At 39.8% G+C, this 19,537-nt stretch overlaps 1 protein-coding gene across 1 annotated transcript in view; it reads left to right on the forward strand.

Annotated features, from left to right (window-relative positions):
* The window catches only part of LOC137298902 (UPAR/Ly6 domain-containing protein qvr-like), a 44,801-nt gene that overhangs the window by 11,143 nt on the left and 14,121 nt on the right, over nucleotides 1-19,537 (forward strand). Inside the window, exon 2 of the mRNA XM_067831268.1 lies at nucleotides 7,954-8,007. Within this exon, the coding sequence (XP_067687369.1) occupies nucleotides 7,954-8,007 (54 nt within the window). The remainder of the gene's footprint in view (nucleotides 1-7,953; nucleotides 8,008-19,537) is intronic.

The following is a 19,537-nucleotide window of genomic DNA, read 5'->3' on the forward strand; positions in this document are numbered from 1 at the left end:
AGAATTGACAACTAGTAGTGAATGAGTCATTCGGCATTAATTGTTCGGTGAACGGGGTTGATTAGCAGCTGTTTAATACAGCAAATTGCAAATTCTTTTGTGATTTCGCGAAAAGAGGCTTGTATCGCTTTTGTTAGTCTATAATGGACCAGGTGACGCTTTAGAAATATGGCTTTTGAAAGTGCTGTCAGTAATTGAACATTTCACAGTAAGTATAGGAACGGGACACATTCAGTATATTGGGTGCAGATATATACGCAGATAAATAGATTTATATTCAGTAGATTACCATACAAACTCTTTTCTCTATAACACTATAAGAACGACACTGTCACTGTTGACTGCATTCAGGCGTTAATTTTAAGTGAAACTTAAGAACTGCTTAATATGTTTTCCCTTAATTATTATTTATTTACATACTACGTGTTATATCGTCCGGGACATAAATTATATAGAAGCTGGAACAGGAACGTTCCCTGGCCTGATTTGCCGTGTTACAGCAGACGCAACAATGTTTAATTGTTGAATGGTTGAATGTTGTGTTTCGCCGCACTCAGAAATTGCCCAGCTATATGGCGATAATCTGTAAATATTACAGCAATATATCAAGACAATTCAGTGATCAGCAGCATGAGCATCGATTTTTGACAATCGTGGGTAGCTGAAGAACAATCCTAACTATGCGATGTAGACTTACAATTCAGGGTTCGCGGCTTGGGGCTGGGTTCGACTTATTGAATTTACTCTTTTGCGTAATGTCATCAGGTTACACTGACAATAATCCGATCAGTTTAATTTACACAAGCATAATCATAAATGAAAACAAACATGCCAAATGCAGACGAATCTTATCAAAACATACTGATAGTGTCTGTAGAGTTTTGTTTAAAAAACAGTCTGCCATTCTCACGGGTGGCTGCCAACATTATTTGAATATTAAATGAATTTACCGTGTTTTCCGTGATGTATGCACATACACAAAACACTCGAGGCAAACACGTACAGTGCCTTCTACTTTGTGCAGATGCTTCACAGTACTATAATATGTACCATCTGCGACGATTCTGCCCTCGGCATACTCGACAACGGAGACAGTTGTAAGCGATTGCTATAAGAACAGCTTACATAGTGAGGCCCCCGAATCAGCATGCGCTCAGATAGATTGTGTACCTCGCGTTCGTTCTGGTCGTGGAAACGCTGAGACTGACATGATATATGTCGCTTACTGACAGTACAGTTGTTATAAGCAATATATCAACCACCGGGTTACAGTACAGACATTATAGGCCAGGCATCAACAATACAGCCGTTATAGGTCAAGCATCAACCATTGGGTTAAAGTACACAGGTTATAGGTCAAGCATCAACCACCGGGTTACAGTACAGCCGTTATAGGTCAAACATCAACCACCGGGTTACAGTACAGCCTTTATACGTCAATTATCAACCACCGAGTTACAGTACGGCGGTTATAGGTCAAAGATCAACCACCGGGTTACAGTACAGCGGTTATACGTCAAGTATCAACCACCGAATTATAGTACAGCGGTTATACGTCAAGCATCAACCACCGAGTTATAGTACAGCGGTTATACGTCAAGCATCAACCACCGAATTATAGTACAGCGGTTATACGTCAAGTATCAACCACCGAATTATAGTACAGCGGTTATACGTCAAGTATCAACCACCGAATTATAGTACAGCGGTTATACGTCAAGCATCAACCACCGAATTATAGTACAGCGGTTATACGTCAAGTATCAACCACCGAATTATAGTACAGCGGTTATACGTCAAGTATCAACCACCGAATTATAGTACAGCGGTTATACGTCAAGCATCAACCACCGAATTATAGTACAGCGGTTATACGTCAAGCATCAACCACCGAATTATAGTACAGCGGTTATACGTCAAGTATCAACCACCGAATTATAGTACAGCGGTTATACGTCAAGTATCAACCACCGAATTATAGTACAGCGGTTATACGTCAAGCATCAACCACCGAATTATAGTACAGCGGTTATACGTCAAGCATCAACCACCGAATTATAGTACAGCGGTTATACGTCAAGCATCAACCACCGAATTATAGTACAGCGGTTATACGTCAAGCATCAACCACCGAATTATAGTACAGCGGTTATACGTCAAGTATCAACCACCGAATTATAGTACAGCGGTTATACGTCAAGCATCAACCACCGAATTATAGTACAGCGGTTATACGTCAAGCATCAACCACCGAATTATAGTACAGCGGTTATACGTCAAGCATCAACCACCGAGTTATAGTACAGCGGTTATACGTCAAGCATCAACCACCGAGTTACAGTACAGCGGTTATAGGTCAAAGAGCAACCACCGGGTTACAGTACAGCCGTTATAGGTCAAACATCAACCACCGAGTTACAGTACGGCGGTTATAGGTCAAAGATCAACCACCGGGTTACAGTACAGCCGTTATAGGTCGAACATCAACCACTGGGTTACAGTACAGCCGTTAGAGGTCAAACATCAACCAATCAACGGTTCAACGACTGGGTTACAGTACAGCCAATGTGGGTCCCAGATCGACCATTGGGTTACAGTAGAGCCGATATAGCTCACAAATCGACCATTGGGTTACAGTACATCTGATATAGCTCACAAATCTAAAACTGGGTTACAGTACAGCCGATATAGCTCACAAATCTAAAACTGGGTTACAGTACATCCGATGTAGCTCACACATCGACCACTGGGTTACAGTACAGCTGATATAGCTCACAAACCGATCACTCGGTTACAGTACAGCCGATATAGCTCGACCATTGGGTTACAGTACAACTGATATAGCTCACAAATCGACCACTGGGCTACAGTATAGCCGATAGCTGACATATAGTGATTGGGTTGCAGAACATATCAGTTAGTGGATCACGGAACACCTCGAGTGTGACATTCATTTGAAACTGAAAGTGTTATATGCACTTAATCAGTAGGTTAGTCAGCACTGGTGCAATACCATACGAAAATATATTCCTTTATATGGGGTATATGCATACTGGGAACGTTTACTTGATCGAATCGTCAGACTGCCTTGAACCAAGTCTGTGTCCAAATTGTGGCTTTTCCCAATAAAAAGTTTTCGTAGGATATTCTACTCTGTCCAAGACTGTGTCTAAATATGGACTGGAAGATCTGAAGGCAGGTTGTTGTTGTCTGTGCCGGGGATGTGGCTGAGCCGGCTGCGGCTACGACAGAGGGTGTCAAGGTCGTTTGATTCAGACTCCGATTGATCTGTTTGTTTGTTGAATAACAAGATGGACTACAAGACAGGGAGCCTGTACCTCCTCATAAATTGATACCATTCATAGGTCTGCGATGTATCAGCATGAACACCAGGTGCTATTAAATTGATTTTTAGTTAATGAAGAATTTACATCATCATCGAATTTGTAACCATTAAAATTCACACTCAACTAAACAACAACTGGGCAAATGAACGTTACCACTTTTAAAGTAACAGTGTAGACAACAAGAACGCTGTACAGGTTTGAACCCAAGTAGAAAATATCCCCCAGAACATGACATGGTACCGCGAACAACGCGACTCTCAGAAAATAAATAAATAAATAAATAAATAAATAAATAAATAAATAAATAAATAAATAAATAAATAAATAAATAAATAAATAAAAAGAGCCATCACGGATATTAGACTTACATAGGGTCTGGCCAATATGGGGGCTTCACAACGTCATCCTTGGGATGACCTTGCCCCGTATACACCATCAGGGCAGACTGCAATGGGCACGAACTGTACGTCGGTGGCAGCGACGTGACTGGGAGAGAATACGCTTTACAGATGGAAATCAGTTCTGAAACGGTGACAGAGCTCGAGTTTAACGCTGTAATATATCAATATCATTTACCAACAAGTGATGTACTGACGTCACCCAAGACCAGTTGATGTATTCACCTATTACTTGTAGCGTTATAGTATCACAGTATGCTGCGGATTTCATATATGTCATTGATGATAGAGGTGAGATGCAAACCTTTGTTGCAGTTTAAAGAATATTGAGCGCGTATGTTGCACGTATTATTCATCGCTGTCCTCCAAGTAGGTTCACTGCTGAGGAATTATGTGAAAGCTATACCAGTGTTTTATCTGCACTTAGATGTTTGTGAAGGCCTAACATGGGTACAGTTGAAAAAGTTACGATTTGATAGAATTGTAATAAAAAAATATAATCAGGCATTATGTTTGCTACTAGTATATTTTTTAATTCTCTCTTACAATCACATCGTAAAGCAAACCTGTTATGTAAAGACAGTGCACTCTGCTCAGGTGACATGAAGACATTTGTCCGCAGACAAATTTCATTTATTATTTCTCTAGGGCAATAATACTTTGAAAATAGATTTGCAAGGTTTAGTGTCATTGACGTCACGACGTCTCATCGGGCCTCGGCGACACGTGATTGGGGCTTGTCGTGTCGTATTGCATGTTCTACATACAGTCTGTGTCAAGTATGTCAGTAGGAAGTAGGGACTACCGAACACGTGCCTTGATAGTACCGCAGAGGTGAACTAAATGTACTTTGCCTAGTTAGTAGACTGGAGATACCCAGCTGGACTTTTAGTAGATTGGAGGTACTTAGCTTGAGTTTCAGTAGTCTAGACTTACTTAGCGTAAGGTTTTGACTAGTAGATTGCAGGTACCGAAGCTACAGTACATTGCGGGTATCCATGTTGAGCTGTCGTAAACTGTAGGTACTTCGCTTGAGCTGTAGTAGATTGCAGGTACCTATGTTGTGCTCTAGTAGATTGCAGCTGCAGGTACCTATGTTGTGCTCTAGTAGACTGCAGGTAGGTAACTTTGAGTTGTAGTAGACTGGAGTTGTAGTATATTACAGGTACCTATCTGGAGTTGTAGTAGATGGTAGACACCTGGCTTCAACTGTAATAGATTGTAGGTAGCTAGCTTGAGCTGTAGTAGATTGGAGGTAGTCAGCTTGAGCTGTAGTAGACCGTAAGTAGCCAGCTGAAGTTATAGTACATTGCAAGTAGCTATCATGATCTGTAGTAGAGTGCAGGTACATGGTCTGAGCTGTAGTAGATACTACCTTGCTTGACTTGTAGTACATTACAGAGACCTAGCCTGATCCACAGCAGATTGTAGGTAGCTAGACTGAACTGTAGTAGATTGGACGCACCCGACTTGAGCTGTAGTAGATTGGGCGCACCCGACTTGAGCTGTAATAGATTAGACGCACCCGACTTGAGCTACAGTAGACTGGAGGCACCTAGTTTGAGCTGTAGTAGATTCGACGCACCTGACTTGAGCTATAGTAGACTGGAGGCACCTAGCTTGCGCTGTAGTAGATTGGAAGCACCTAGCTTGAGCTATAGTAGATTGGAGGCGCAACGTACGATTAACAAGAGTTCTTACGGAGTTTTGTTTGCATTCAATGTAAGAAACAGTGAGAAATTTAGCACTGAACTTTAGCAAATTTATCTTGTGTGCCTGGAAGGGTTTTATTCATCGCTTTCATTTATGTGCACCAAGTTATTTTGTTTGGATGTTCAGCATAAAGGTATATACGTAAAGTCTACTCTTAAATGTATTTAACTGATTCATCATAAAAATGACTCTCTTCTTCTGGTAAAGAAATTGCAAAACTATTTCAATCTGATAGTCTCTCCTGGCAAACCTCTTTACGGTTATAACAGCTTGCACAATGCCTCGTGAGTAACTTGTATGTTATAGCTAAAAGCAAGATCATCAATAGCATTACTTGTCATCATTGTGAAATGATTTATGTCAAAGCAGTGTTTTAAACGAGTCGGCCAGCATACTACTAGGTATCAACAGAAATATTTCTAAGTTTATGCGCCACCATATCACTTCGAAATTCACTCAATCCTTTGAATGTAAGGTAGGCTATTGATGGAAATGTAAAGGCCAACATTTAGCCATAAATGCACCTGCGCTTTTAGAAAGTCCAGAAGCTTGATGCGAAGCGGTCCGTCTTGCCTTGGTGTTGTCAGCGCGAACGTACTGGTTAAAACAGGCAAGTGATATGATGGATTATCTGATGGTAGGTAGGTGTATATTGGTATCTTCAGACAGAAGAATTGGTTATGTCAGTACAATGATAATCTTTAGTGAGGAGTCAAACTTTGAGTCAAATACAATTTCGAAGTGGTGAAACATCAGATGTCAGATTTCGATGGGATCGGGGCTAATCTAACGAACAAAGTATCAGCTGATCCATGCACACCAAGGGCACGCAACTCTGGAGAGTTTAACTACTCAAGCGAAGAGGTGTCAATTCTCCCCATCATTAAAGTCCTTAATACAGGAATCTGATTACAACCAAAGTGAAACAATATACTTTCTAATCAGTTTCATTTGAAAGTCGAGTTTTTCATACAACTGGCAAGATCCATAAACGCCTCCGAGCAGTGTTTTAAATATAGACTATATATAGCCCCAGGGTTGGATTGTATTCAATTTTCGGTGTCACATCTCAGGCAGTTGTCTCTCGGGAATCGGTAGCGCACGCTATGAACATAGGGTTGTCACTAACAGCCAGGCTAAGCTCGACTCCGCCAGTTAAACCTCACGGTGTGATTTCAATCATCTTTTGTCGTAAATCGGCTCAGAATCTGTTACCATAAAGCGGTTCGATATCCTGTGACTGTTCATTCCGCAAGAGAGCAATAGTTGCATGGGGGCACTTTGTCGCTCTTCTTCTGGTCGTGAACCTCAGTAGCGACGGAGGGGAATCTAAATGACGCTTTCTCTTGCTTTCTACTGCATTCACATTGAATATTCTTTCTTGGCTTGGCGCTGCTTAGTGATAATTCAAAACCATTTGTGGACCTTAATGAGATCGTGATTTCGTTTTTGTTCTGAACCCAGCATCGACTTGTGTTTCGCGGCGTTATGTAAGGAGCCGGAGTGCAGTATTAAACGGTTAAGCCCCCGACCGTCACGATCAATTTGAGGAGAATCTATGGAACTGCTTTTTCACATTTGCCAGGTTTGAAACTTTAAGAGTCTGTATTTGATGATTATTTTCAAAATTGAAAAGATTTCAAGAGAGGCGACTGTAAAGTTTCCCTTATCCGTTTCCAGTCAATATACGTCCGGTTCTCGTTGAAGTCAATTTAGTAAGGATTTCGAAAGGTCATAAAAAGGATGTAAAGATTTGTTTGTTTTTAATTGCCACGAGTCCGGTGTGACTGGAATTAGCCTCAGTGGATTCCACGTTTAAATACGTAACTACTAGGATCAAAGACATCAGCTGTTTTTTAGTCATTTACTTTATTTGAAGCAATTGTGATGATACATGACCCTATGTCGACGTCGTGATGAGGTTATGTATAGCGGAGTACTTGCATGATTCATAACTACTAGTCAGTGAAATGGGTTTAAAGTCAATTTATTCCTATTCGCAAGGGCAGAATGGGGCCATGCTGATATATATAGGATCTCCTGTCTTAACATTCATAGCACACGTCGAGGAGGAAGGGGAGATCGCGCGGATGCCAGTTTTAATAGAGCGTATTCAAAACAGATCTGTAATCTGTCACATGTGGTCATAAAAAATCATCGTCGTTTCCCTGAGGAGGTGAGGAGAAGTTACTGAGGAGACAAACGTTATCATCACCGTGCAACTTTAACCCCACAAGCAACAGATTGCGTAAGTCTGCAAGCTCCCTACACTGCCGGTGCTTGTGCCGTGACCTATATGAAGCGGTTCTCTCAGACTGGCCACACATATGCTCGGGATAGAGAGAGGAGCCTCGACTCATGAATGATACAACAGCATACTGCATAACGCCATGACTCGCTGACAGCCCAGCGTCCGATGGTTGCCATAGCAACGTATTACGAAGTAGGCTAGCTCGGATGTTGTCACTTACATCTTTCTCCTATGATTGTTACAGTTTGGTTGATGACTTTTCTGTCGGCGGCCTCAAAGAACACAGAGTGCCACTCGGGTAAGTACATCACAAGTCTGCTTCTCAAGCTGTAATGACGTTTCAGTATCATGATCTGTTTACGTGTAGTAGAATAGAAATAATATCTCAAAAGTTACTAAGACTTGTCCAGTTCTGGCATTGAGTGGGGTGCCATAACTTTAACATCTCATGTGCAATACAGTTTTGTTATGGACACGTGTATTAACGCTCGCCTTGTAATCATGTATTTTGTTGTATTTTTTTCATAACATCCAATCTAGCGCCTAAAGTTATATTTTGAAATATTTGGTGATTCAGATTGAGGATTCTTACTTGATGAACTGAACATATCTGAAGCTACCTTTCTATGGCACTCTTATCATAAATTACTGTTTCCCACAATAACAGCGAAAGTTTCAGATCGTTACAACCAAACATTCTCATAAATCGAAGTTTAACGGCGACTAAACTATCAGTTTCGTTTTATAACGATTTTACGAAGAGCAATTACTGCTTCTAATTTAAAGTGAATTCGCTTACTATCAGACGCCTACCGGTTCCTCAACAGCCGATAGTACATATGCAGCCGTTTTGTGTAGCTGAGTGAGCATCGATCAGTTAAGCGGGGTACAACTGTTGTGTAAGCTGGGTACAACTGAACGCTGACTCAGCCAGGATGACCACTGCGGTTGTCAGGTCAGACTCAGAGCCACGACTCAGGACCAGAGCCGTTCTTCTTGAAGAGCATATGAGAACGCGAAGGATTATCATCTTCGTTTCCTGGTTAATACCTAAATAGGAAGAATGTAACTCTCGCAAAAAAAAAACACGTGCAAATATACTTCGTGTCTATGAAAGCCACATACATCCCGTGTACAAGTGTTTTTGTGTTCACAGAAGTGATTTGTGCATGCACGTGTTCAATGCTCCCAGAGAGCATGCATACGCAGTCGTGTTCGTAGAATTCACATATATCATGTACACATGCACGTGGTCTTAGTGTTTACAGAAATCATGCATCCATTCTCTGTGCCTTCGCGTTTATCATGTATGCACATGTATTTACGTGTTCGTAACGTTCACAAGCACCTTGACGGGCACATGCGCCTTTCGTTCACAGGTATAAAGTGAAGATGAACGGTGGCTTAGTGTCCACATTTATCATGTGTGGGCCTAACTGCCTGCACCCCTACGTTTACACAAACAAAGGACATTTAAAACATAATATAACACTAAAACGTTGTTAGCTTGTGATTATATAAGTCATTTTCGATGATCCACTAAGTGTATGAGTCTCTGTAACCCCATTTAGCAATAAAAAGAATTTAATATTTCAGGTTCAATATTAATGTGCCTCAGTAGACTAGTCAACCCAGAAGCTTGATCCTCGACATTTATAGTTACTATATATACCTACTGCACCTAAGGTCAAGCTAAGATTAATATGAGGCCATTATTGAAAGCAGGGTGATAGGATATCTGAGTGATGATAGGAAGAGAAACCACTGCAAGGGTTCAACATTACTAAACAATCTTCTTATCCTGCGTATCCGTGGCGCATGGACAGTCCAGTGGTTAAAACATTCTCTGGTTACGCCAAAGGCTCAAGTTCGTCTCCCCACAAAACAACATGTGAAACATTGATCACATGTGTCTATCATTTGCTTGGTGCATATTACCCACCTCTACGTCCACCATAAACAGATACACAATAACCTGTTTCCAGCTTCGTAAGAAATCAAAGGCGTCCAATCCGACTCCATGTATAAGCATGGATCTTCCGTCATGACACAGTGATGTTACCATATGTTCGCTAGAAGAACACACGCAAAGGAAAGTCAAATACTCATGGGAGAAACCAGTGATAAACACAGAATTTGGAATTTAGTCACATGACCACATAGAATGAGCTAAGGCATCGCCCTTTAAAAATGCTCAACTCAGCGTCATCACTCTAACAAAGCTTCGTCGTTTTGTTGTCTCACAATGTATAATCGATCTTTTGTCAGAGCTTTTTAGTAAGTTTATTCGTTTTGTTTTTAATAAGGCAGCACATGACTGTACTATTGTCAAACAAAGAATCACCGTTTTATTTTCTTCCAAAGTAAAATCGTTTTATTGTCAACAAATCGACTCTATTTGCTCTATTTTCGAACAAAGCATCAACATAATAGTACCTTACAAAGAATCACCGCTTACTGTCTTATATATTCTCCTCATTCTAATATGCAATGAAGTGTATACATTCTGTTGTCCGAGACGTATATACACTGTCTAACAAAGCAGCATCACCCTTGTACAAGATTTACAATTCTAATGACCACATGCAGTAAAACATAGAATTACTGGCTTATAAAATACCACCGTTCTAGTGTCTGTTATCAAAAGTGACTTCTCCGTGTTAATATCAGATATGGCTTGCCATTTTTTCAGTTCGAATGCTGATGGCATATCCACGTTGCAAGTATCGTTTGCGGTACTTAAGGTGATTTGCTTACATTAAGAGTTATAGTTATGCCAGATCCATGTTCCTTCTATGTTCGTTCTTTGATATTATGATATGCTGCTATGGTAATACAAGGTTGAATACAAAGTAGCGAATCGTCAGTTAATTGCATTTTTACAATGTTTGTGAACTATGACGTAGTTAGAATTTGTCACGTGACTGTTGCCTCGTGTTTTGTGACTGGGTCCATCTTACCTCGAACCTCTAGAATCTCGAGGATGAGTAAATGTAGAGGAGTTAAAGGGCTGCAGTTGTCACCGTCGTATGATTGGTGGAAGTGGTAGCAGTAGCAGGGTCGAAGAAGTGGCGGTGGTGACGACGTTAGGAGAAGTGGTTGTAGTGGTGACGGCGTTAGGAGAAATGGTTGTAGTGGTGACGGCGTTAGGAGAAGTGGTTGTAGTGGTGACGGCGTTAGGAGAAGTGGTTGTAGTGGTGACGGCGTTAGCAGTAGTGGTTGTAGTTTTAGCGGTGTTAGCAGCAGTGGTTGTAGTTGCGGCGATGCTAGGAGTAGTGGTTGTACTGGTGGCGATGTTAGCAGTAATGGCTGTAGTGGTGGCGGTGTTAGGAGTAGTGGTTGTAGTGGTGGCGGTGTTAGCAGTGGTAGTTGTAGTGGCGGCGGTGTTAGGAGTAGTGGTTGTAATTGTGGTGGTGTTAGGAGTGGTAGTTGTAGTGGCGGCGGTGTTAGGAGTAGTGTTTGTAGTGGTAACGGAGTAGTGGTTGTATTGGTGGCTGTGTTAGGAGTGGTAGTTGTAGTTGTGGCGGTGTTAGGTGTAGTGGTTGTAGCGGTAGCGGTGTTAGCAGTAGTGGCTGTAGTGGCGGCGGTGTTAGGAGTAGTGGTTGTAGTGGTGGCGTTGTTAGGATTAGTGGTTGTAATGGTGGCTGTGTTGGGTGTAGTGGTTACCAAAAACTGTTAACAAACCCTACGTCGTTGTGTATGTTTCTGTCGTACAAGTTGCTGGTTTCTTCTGGCACAAATTACTGTAAGGAGTCTGAAGGAACTGCAAGTCACAAAATACTGTTTACTGAGTTGTAGTGCATGACTCGAAGGCACTTGGCCAGATACTGGCTATGACATAACAGAGGAACGGCAGCGACTTTCATTTGTGTGTGTTGCAACTTATCTTGATAAAAGTCAGATACTGAACACCTGGTGTGTGTGTTGTTTTGAAACTCTTCAAGGTTTCTTAGTGTGTGTTGTTTTGAAACTCTTCAAGGTTTCCTAGTGTGTGTTATTTTGAAACAGTTCAAGGTTTCCTGGAGTGTGTGTTATTTTTATAACTCTTTAATGTTTCCTGGCGAGTGCGTTGTTTTGAAACTCTTCAAGGTTTGCACATACGGGTCTTAGACACCTAATACGAAGGGCACAGTCGATGCCTCGGAATACGTTGTCACTGTGGATCTCGAGCAAAGAAGTTTAAATCGTTTGAGTAAGACAGACGGTTGACATCTCTCCGCATTCATTCCAGGGTAAAGACATTCAGTTATGCGACAAGTATACAGAAATCATTTCACAGATATCTGATTTGGATGTGCAATCCTGATTGACAGTAAAAGAAACAATGTTTGGAAGCGTTAGATCTCAGAGGAATTATTTTGAACGGGGTCCCGATGTTCGTCAGTTATGACAACTGAAAATATTTGCAATAGGTTCCACCGATGAGGCAGGATACTCTGACCTTTTCGTCAATATCTGGTGACCTCACCGTTTCATGGTGACTGCAAAACACATGTTTAGTTGTCGGAGTAGTACACCGAGCTATACAGCGAGTAATGACAGCTACTAGTATATACATATGAACTTAAGGTACACAAAGGCCCTGCCGAAGAAGTGGAGAACAAACTTTGTGCAATCACATCATGTGTATTTAAGACACCTTTCGATAGATTGGCGAAAATGAGTGGTAATAAAGACAGCATTACCAGCAGTACTTGCATTTATTAGTGTAGTAAGATTAGCATCACTAGCGTCAGTGTTTTTTTTATCATACTAGACATTCGTAGAGCGCCGATATCCAGTTCGCCAGTGCAACTGCTCAAAGGCGCTTTGATTTTCCCACGATCATTGGATGTCTATCACAACGGTACATCAACTTTTCAGTCTCAAGTCCGTGGGGATCATGGAACTCTTGCAGCCTACTTGGATGCACCGAGTTAATTTGTCTTTCTTATCCTTACGCGGTACCCATTCACAGCTTTGTCCACTGTTACTGCACGTTTCTGTACCCTCAGTTAGGTGTTTGTACGTAATCATGTGGCCACCATCTGGTATTCACTTTGTGGCCACCACAAAGTTGACTCCAAGGTACTATTACACCCTGTCACATTTGAGTTTGATTTCGGCACCTCCAAGCTCGCTCACTGCTCACACTACTACTACTACTACTACTACTACTACTACTACTACTACTACTACTACTACTACTACTACTACTACTACTACTACTACTACTACTGTGTCGACTGGTGATAATACTGCTACAACTGCTCATACAACCCCAATTACTTCTTCTTCTACTACTACTTCTAGTAGTAGTAGCAGCAGCAGCAGTAGCAGCAGCAGCAGCAGCAGTAGTAGTAGTAGTAGTAGTAGTAGTAGTAGTCGTCGTAAAAGTAGTAGTTTAGGTGGTTGTAGTAGAAGTGGCAACAACAGTAAGTAGCTGCACGTGAATAACCAGCAGCACCAGCACCAGTAGTAGTAGTAGTAGTAGTAGTAGTAGTAATTGTTGTAGCAGCAGCAGTAGTAGTAGTAGTAATTGTTGTAGCATCAGAAGAGTCTGCAGTGGTGGAAGGAAAATACTGTTTAGCAGTACATCTAAATTCCAGTAGCAGCAATGTCAATGTCCGATCCGCTCCAAATGACGTCGAGTGTTTTTACGTAAACTCTTTTGAACATATGCTATTTGTAGCAGAACATCCTGTCAATTTCAGTGGTTTCAGTAATCCCGTGATTATCAATTTCCTGCAGCCCCTCAGTGTGCCTAAAACCCACGCTCTAACTGTTTCATCTCGGCCATTGTTGACGTGTTGACGCATTCCGACTGACGTATTGCATCAGCCCAAAACAACACCAAGAGATTCCATGAAAAACACGTGAATACATAATTATCAAATTGATAGAAGATGGCGATATATTGTGACAGTTAAAAACACTTCAAGGGAACCTTTATAAAGAACATGTCAAACGTAATAGCAAGAAAGGTCGACATAAAATTTAGTCATGTGGATACAATCGATTAACGTGGATGAAATTTACATGTGTTGCACTTTTGTAATTGTGTTGCCATATGACTTATTGTATTTAATTACCAGTTTATGGAAATTGACAATAGATAGCTGACATTTCAGTAACTGGTATGCACAAATCTTTGCTGGCGCGTAAAGACGCGGTATGCTGGTGCGTATTAATATGAGTATTGCGGGACTGCCAAATACTAAATACTAATACTAGCACTTGCACTAATACTAACAGTAATACCAACATCTATACCAACAATAGTATTAAAGCCAACAATAATACCAAGACCAACGATAGTACTAAAACCAACAATGATACTAGAACCAACAATGATACTAGAACCAACAATAATACTAGAACCAACAATGATACTAGAACCAACAATGATACTAGAACAACAATAATACTAGAACCAACAATGATACTAGAACCAACGATAATACTAGAACCAACAATAATACTAGAACCAACAATAATACTAGAACCAACAATAATACTAGAACCAACAATAATACTAGAACCAACAATAATACTAGAACCAACAATAATACTAAAACCAACAATGATACTAGAACCAACAATGATACTAGAACCAACAATAATACTAGAACCAACAATGATACTAGAACCAACAATGATACTAGAACCAACAATGAACCAACAATGATACTAGAACCAACAATGATACTAGAACCAACAATAATATTAGAACCAACAATGATACTAGAACCAACAATGATACTAAAACCAACAATAATACTAGAACCAACAATGATACTAGAACCAACAATAATACTAGAACCAACAATAATACTAGAACCAACAATGATACTAGAACCAACAATGATACTAGAACCAACAATGATACTAGAACCAACAATGATACTAGAACCAACAATGAACCAACAATGATACTAGAACCAACAATGATACTAGAACCAACAATAATACTAGAACCAACAATGATACTAGAACCAACAATGATACTAGAACCAACAATGATACTAAAACCAACAATAATACTAGAACCAACAATGATACTAGAACCAACAATAATACTAGAACCAACAATGATACTAGAACCAACAATGATACTAGAACCAACAATAATACTAGAACCAACAATAATACTAGAACCAACCAACAATGATACTAGAACCAACAATAATACTAGAACCAACAATAATACTAGAACCAACAATGATACTAGAACCAACAAAGTAGAACCAACAATAATACTAGAACCAACAATAATACTAGAACCAACAATGATACTAGAACCAACAATGATACTAGAACCAACAATGATACTAGAACCAACAATAATACTAGAACCAACAATGATACTAAAACCAACAATAATACTAGAACCAACAATGATACTAGAACCAACAATAATACTAGAACCAACAATGATACTAGAACCAACAATGATACTAGAACCAACAATGATACTAGAACCAACAATGATACTAGAACCAACAATGAACCAACAATGATACTAGAACCAACAATGATACTAGAACCAACAATAATACTAGAACCAACAATGATACTAGAACCAACAATGATACTAGAACCAACAATGATACTAAAACCAACAATAATACTAGAACCAACAATGATACTAGAACCAACAATAATACTAGAACCAACAATGATACTAGAACCAACAATGATACTAGAACCAACAATGATACTAGAACCAACAATAATACTAGAACCAACAATAATACTAGAACCAACCAACAATGATACTAGAACCAACAATAATACTAGAACCAACAATAATACTAGAACCAACAATGATACTAGAACCAACAAAGTAGAACCAACAATAATACTAGAACCAACAATGATACTAGAACCAACAATGATACTAGAACCAACAATGATACTAGAACCAACAATAATACTAGAACCAACAATGATACTAAAACCAACAATAATACTAGAACCAACAATGATACTAGAACCAACAATAATACTAGAACCAACAATAATACTAGAACCAACAATGATACTAGAACCAACAATGATACTAGAACCAACAATGATACTAGAACCAACAATAGTACTAGAACCAACAATGATACTAGAACCAACAATGATACTAGAACCAACAATAATACTAGAACCAACAATGATACTAGAACCAACAATAATACTAGAACCAACAATGATACTAAAACCAACAATAATACTAGAACCAACAATGATACTAGAACCAACAATAATACTAGAACCAACAATAATACTAGAACCAACAATAATACTAGAACCAACAATAATTCTAAAGCCAACAAATAACAACACTAATACGAATACCAAAATCAATATCAACGCTAATGGTAATACCTCGAAGTGCGACTGTTGGGACCCCAAAGGACCACCACTTATTATTCGGTATAACCATAGTTCGTGATAACCATAGTTCGTTACGCATTGAGAGCAAATATGCTTCAGTTATCCGAAGCCCTTCTTCCCGCTATGACAAAAGAAACACAATGAAAATAAAATCAACATAACCCAAAAAACAAACCCCCAAAACAAAACAAAATCACGAAAAAGAAAACCACGAGACAAACAAACCAAATGTTTTGAGTAGTTGACTGTACTAATACCAACACTTACTAATTCTTTCATGTATTTACTTTATACTGTGTAGTGATAACCTGTTATCACAGACGTCCATATGACGTCAGAGAGGCCATCAGCCGATGTAAGAAATGTGAATATCCAGTAAGGTAGTCACAATGACGACAACAAACGTCAGTCTTTCACGTCTTAACCGTATCACGAGCAAGTTTCCACAGTCTTCTGATGAGTATTGGGGATCCATCATTAAATATTTTTGGTGTGCGTGCGTGCATGTATGTGTGATTGTTGATTAAATGATCTGTAGTACTTCCAAAATGGAAAAGAAACCACACCCCTTTAATACACAACAGTCGTTGCAGAAATACAGCGCGTGATGAATAAAACATGTCCCACCATTCCATGTTATTTAATGTAAACCGAGACTCACGAAAATATAAACATGCCATCAACATCTTGACAGGATCTCCGAATCTCCGAATCCCAGCTATACATATACATGATGGTAAAATAGTCGCTGCTGCAGTGTTTCAGGCTACAGAACCCCTGCACGGGAATCAGATGACCATCTGACGCAGCGAGACAAAAACCCGCCTTCGCTATGACCTTACTCCGGGGCGTCATGGCCAATATTCGATAAAGCCCTGCAAAGGAATTGCTCGAGAAATACATTTAGACTCCCAATGATATTAATGGACAAGTGATCTTGTTAATATGAGAAATTGTCCATGACAAATATCCTGTGCAGTGCAAGGTAGGCGTGACTTAATTTCTGCATCATCTAAGATGAGGACAGGAAATGACATGACATTTGATGACACTGGCACTGCATCTAATGAACGTTATCCCTATATGCCAGACATCTGGAGACAGAGATACGTTTGTTGTGCAAGGCTCAGATCTATATATAATACATCCACGCCACGGGTCTTGATTATCCGACGAAGGGAACTATGTTGTCGTAAAAGGTAAATGGAGGTGAAAGAGACGAACTGCATTTGATTCATTATTTTATAATCACAATACTTGTAACAGATACAGACGTTGAAGAACAACGTTGAAGAACAACCGCATGTAATATGCTCTGTACATGTTATCTATTCGATTGGCATTTTTAGAAGTTAGTGAGTAATACATTAGTAGGATTCTCCATGGATAGTAATTCCTTTATTATATCTATATTATATCTATATTATATCTATATTATATCTATATTATATTCTTTATATAAAGAAGTTGTTATCCATAAAGTACCTTTTTTCTCCTAATCAGCATGTGTAAAATCATGAATTCTCCTCGCATACCCGTATTATTCATTATATTTACCTGGCGTGGAGGCACTACGCAGCTCAAAATCGTTGCAACAAGCAGTGAAAGTTCATATTAATAAACGTTGGATATACTTAGTTAACTTGTTGAAAAAAGCTTATGTGTTGACAGGCGCCGCAATTCCTTGTGCGGAGTAGCCTCCCCTAGGAGCACCAGGGCTCTGAGGTCCTGATATAAATGCAGTAGTGTTCAAAGAGGCGATAACAATTTTCATACTCACTGTTTGTAAAGATATTCCTATGTAATATGATAATTATTACCTTTTTTTATTCAGAAGAATTTACTTCTCGAACTATGAACATTGTGTTATGAAAAAAAATGTTTACTCTGTTTAGTGACAGTTATCCCACATGGTCTGGTGTTTACATGGTCTTTCAGTGGCTGAGCAAACATTGTGCTGCAATAAACCAACAAGAGTTTTGACTTGTGTTCACTATGCACACGCGTACGGTATATGTTAAATGACTTCATAAGCATAAACATATTGTCACGTCATTTCTGACACAAGTAAACACGAACACCAATGGTACTAAGGCAGTGGTAACATTGTGAAGAATTGCTATACCGATCTCTTCACCCAGTAGTTACTGGTTTGGCTTTTCTTTGAGTCCGCTAAAGGACTTGCTAAAGGGGTTTGGCAAGGGTGCTTCTCGTATTGTGTTAATCCAATTACAGTCGTCTCAAATTCAGGTTGATGTGTTGAATAGTGTAAAGAAATACAAAACAAGCAACAACAGCGGGCTGAAATTGACGCTAATTGCATTTAACACCTCCCCGTCTTACTTTGATTGAAGACAAATATCGATTGGTATTGCACAATACATTGCCATGCCCTAGTCCTCATGTCTTTGACAGACACTCTGTGACGTCAGTCTGCGATGAAATGCTCCTGAGGTACTCATCAAGCAATTTGTAAAGTGACCCTAGTATTTGAGACCGTGGCTCTGCCTCCACAATGAGCTTGTCATTGCTTATGTGCAGTTTTTGAGGCAATCTGTTTTCTCCTGTTGGGCATGTATGAATCGAAGGAAGTCGATATGGCCAACAACACTATTAAGCCTCCCAAAACAAGGGGGCATGAACTTTCGGGTTACTCTTGGCCTTCAGCAAGCTGCGTTTGGGTAAGAGTGTATTGACTTGATCGGGTATTCGGGCTCGCTTACCTGGCTGCTGCAAGCATCTTATCTTACCTTCGTGTAAAATACTTTAATTTCAAGCTTCAGTGTCACCCCTCTCAGGAATGTGACAACTGAAAAAAATATTACCCGCTGCCACGGTAACCGCCAAACTCTCCTCCGAGGAGCTGGTACGCTAACAATCGTATGACGTCACAGTAGTTCGAAAACTATTCGAATAGCTCTTTTTCAGTTCTCTATGTAGACATTTAGTTTACTGCTTTATTTAAACTATGTTATACATTGAACCGTTTTCACGCTCAACTTAAACATAATTAATCATATTTATATCAGAAGCTTGCCAGAATATGTTTCATTGATTTGAAAAATCCAGTCGAGAGGCACACGCCATATTACTTGTAGTTCATATAGCGGGTAGCGATCTTCTACTCGTCTAATTCGCCACCTGTAACTTATAGAGTTGCATCCCTTAGCTATGCCTGAATCCTATAGTCATGGGTTTGAATACAGTACTCGAGTTGATCATGTTTGTCAGAACCATACCAATGGTATTGGTTGCACTCATTTCACGCTTATTGCAAACAAGAAGCTAACATGGCATGGTATGACGCATAAGTGCACCATTGTTCACTTTCTCCTTAATCAACAGTGGCTTACCAGTGTAGCACATGGTATGTACAAATGAATACTGTATATGTCCTTCCTCTATCAGACTGATTGTTGTGGCAGTACAGACATATAGCCTGCGTGAACGAGAAGGATATA

Source organism: Haliotis asinina, chromosome 10 (assembly GCF_037392515.1).
Source record: "Haliotis asinina isolate JCU_RB_2024 chromosome 10, JCU_Hal_asi_v2, whole genome shotgun sequence".
Taxonomy (NCBI): domain Eukaryota; kingdom Metazoa; phylum Mollusca; class Gastropoda; order Lepetellida; family Haliotidae; genus Haliotis; species Haliotis asinina.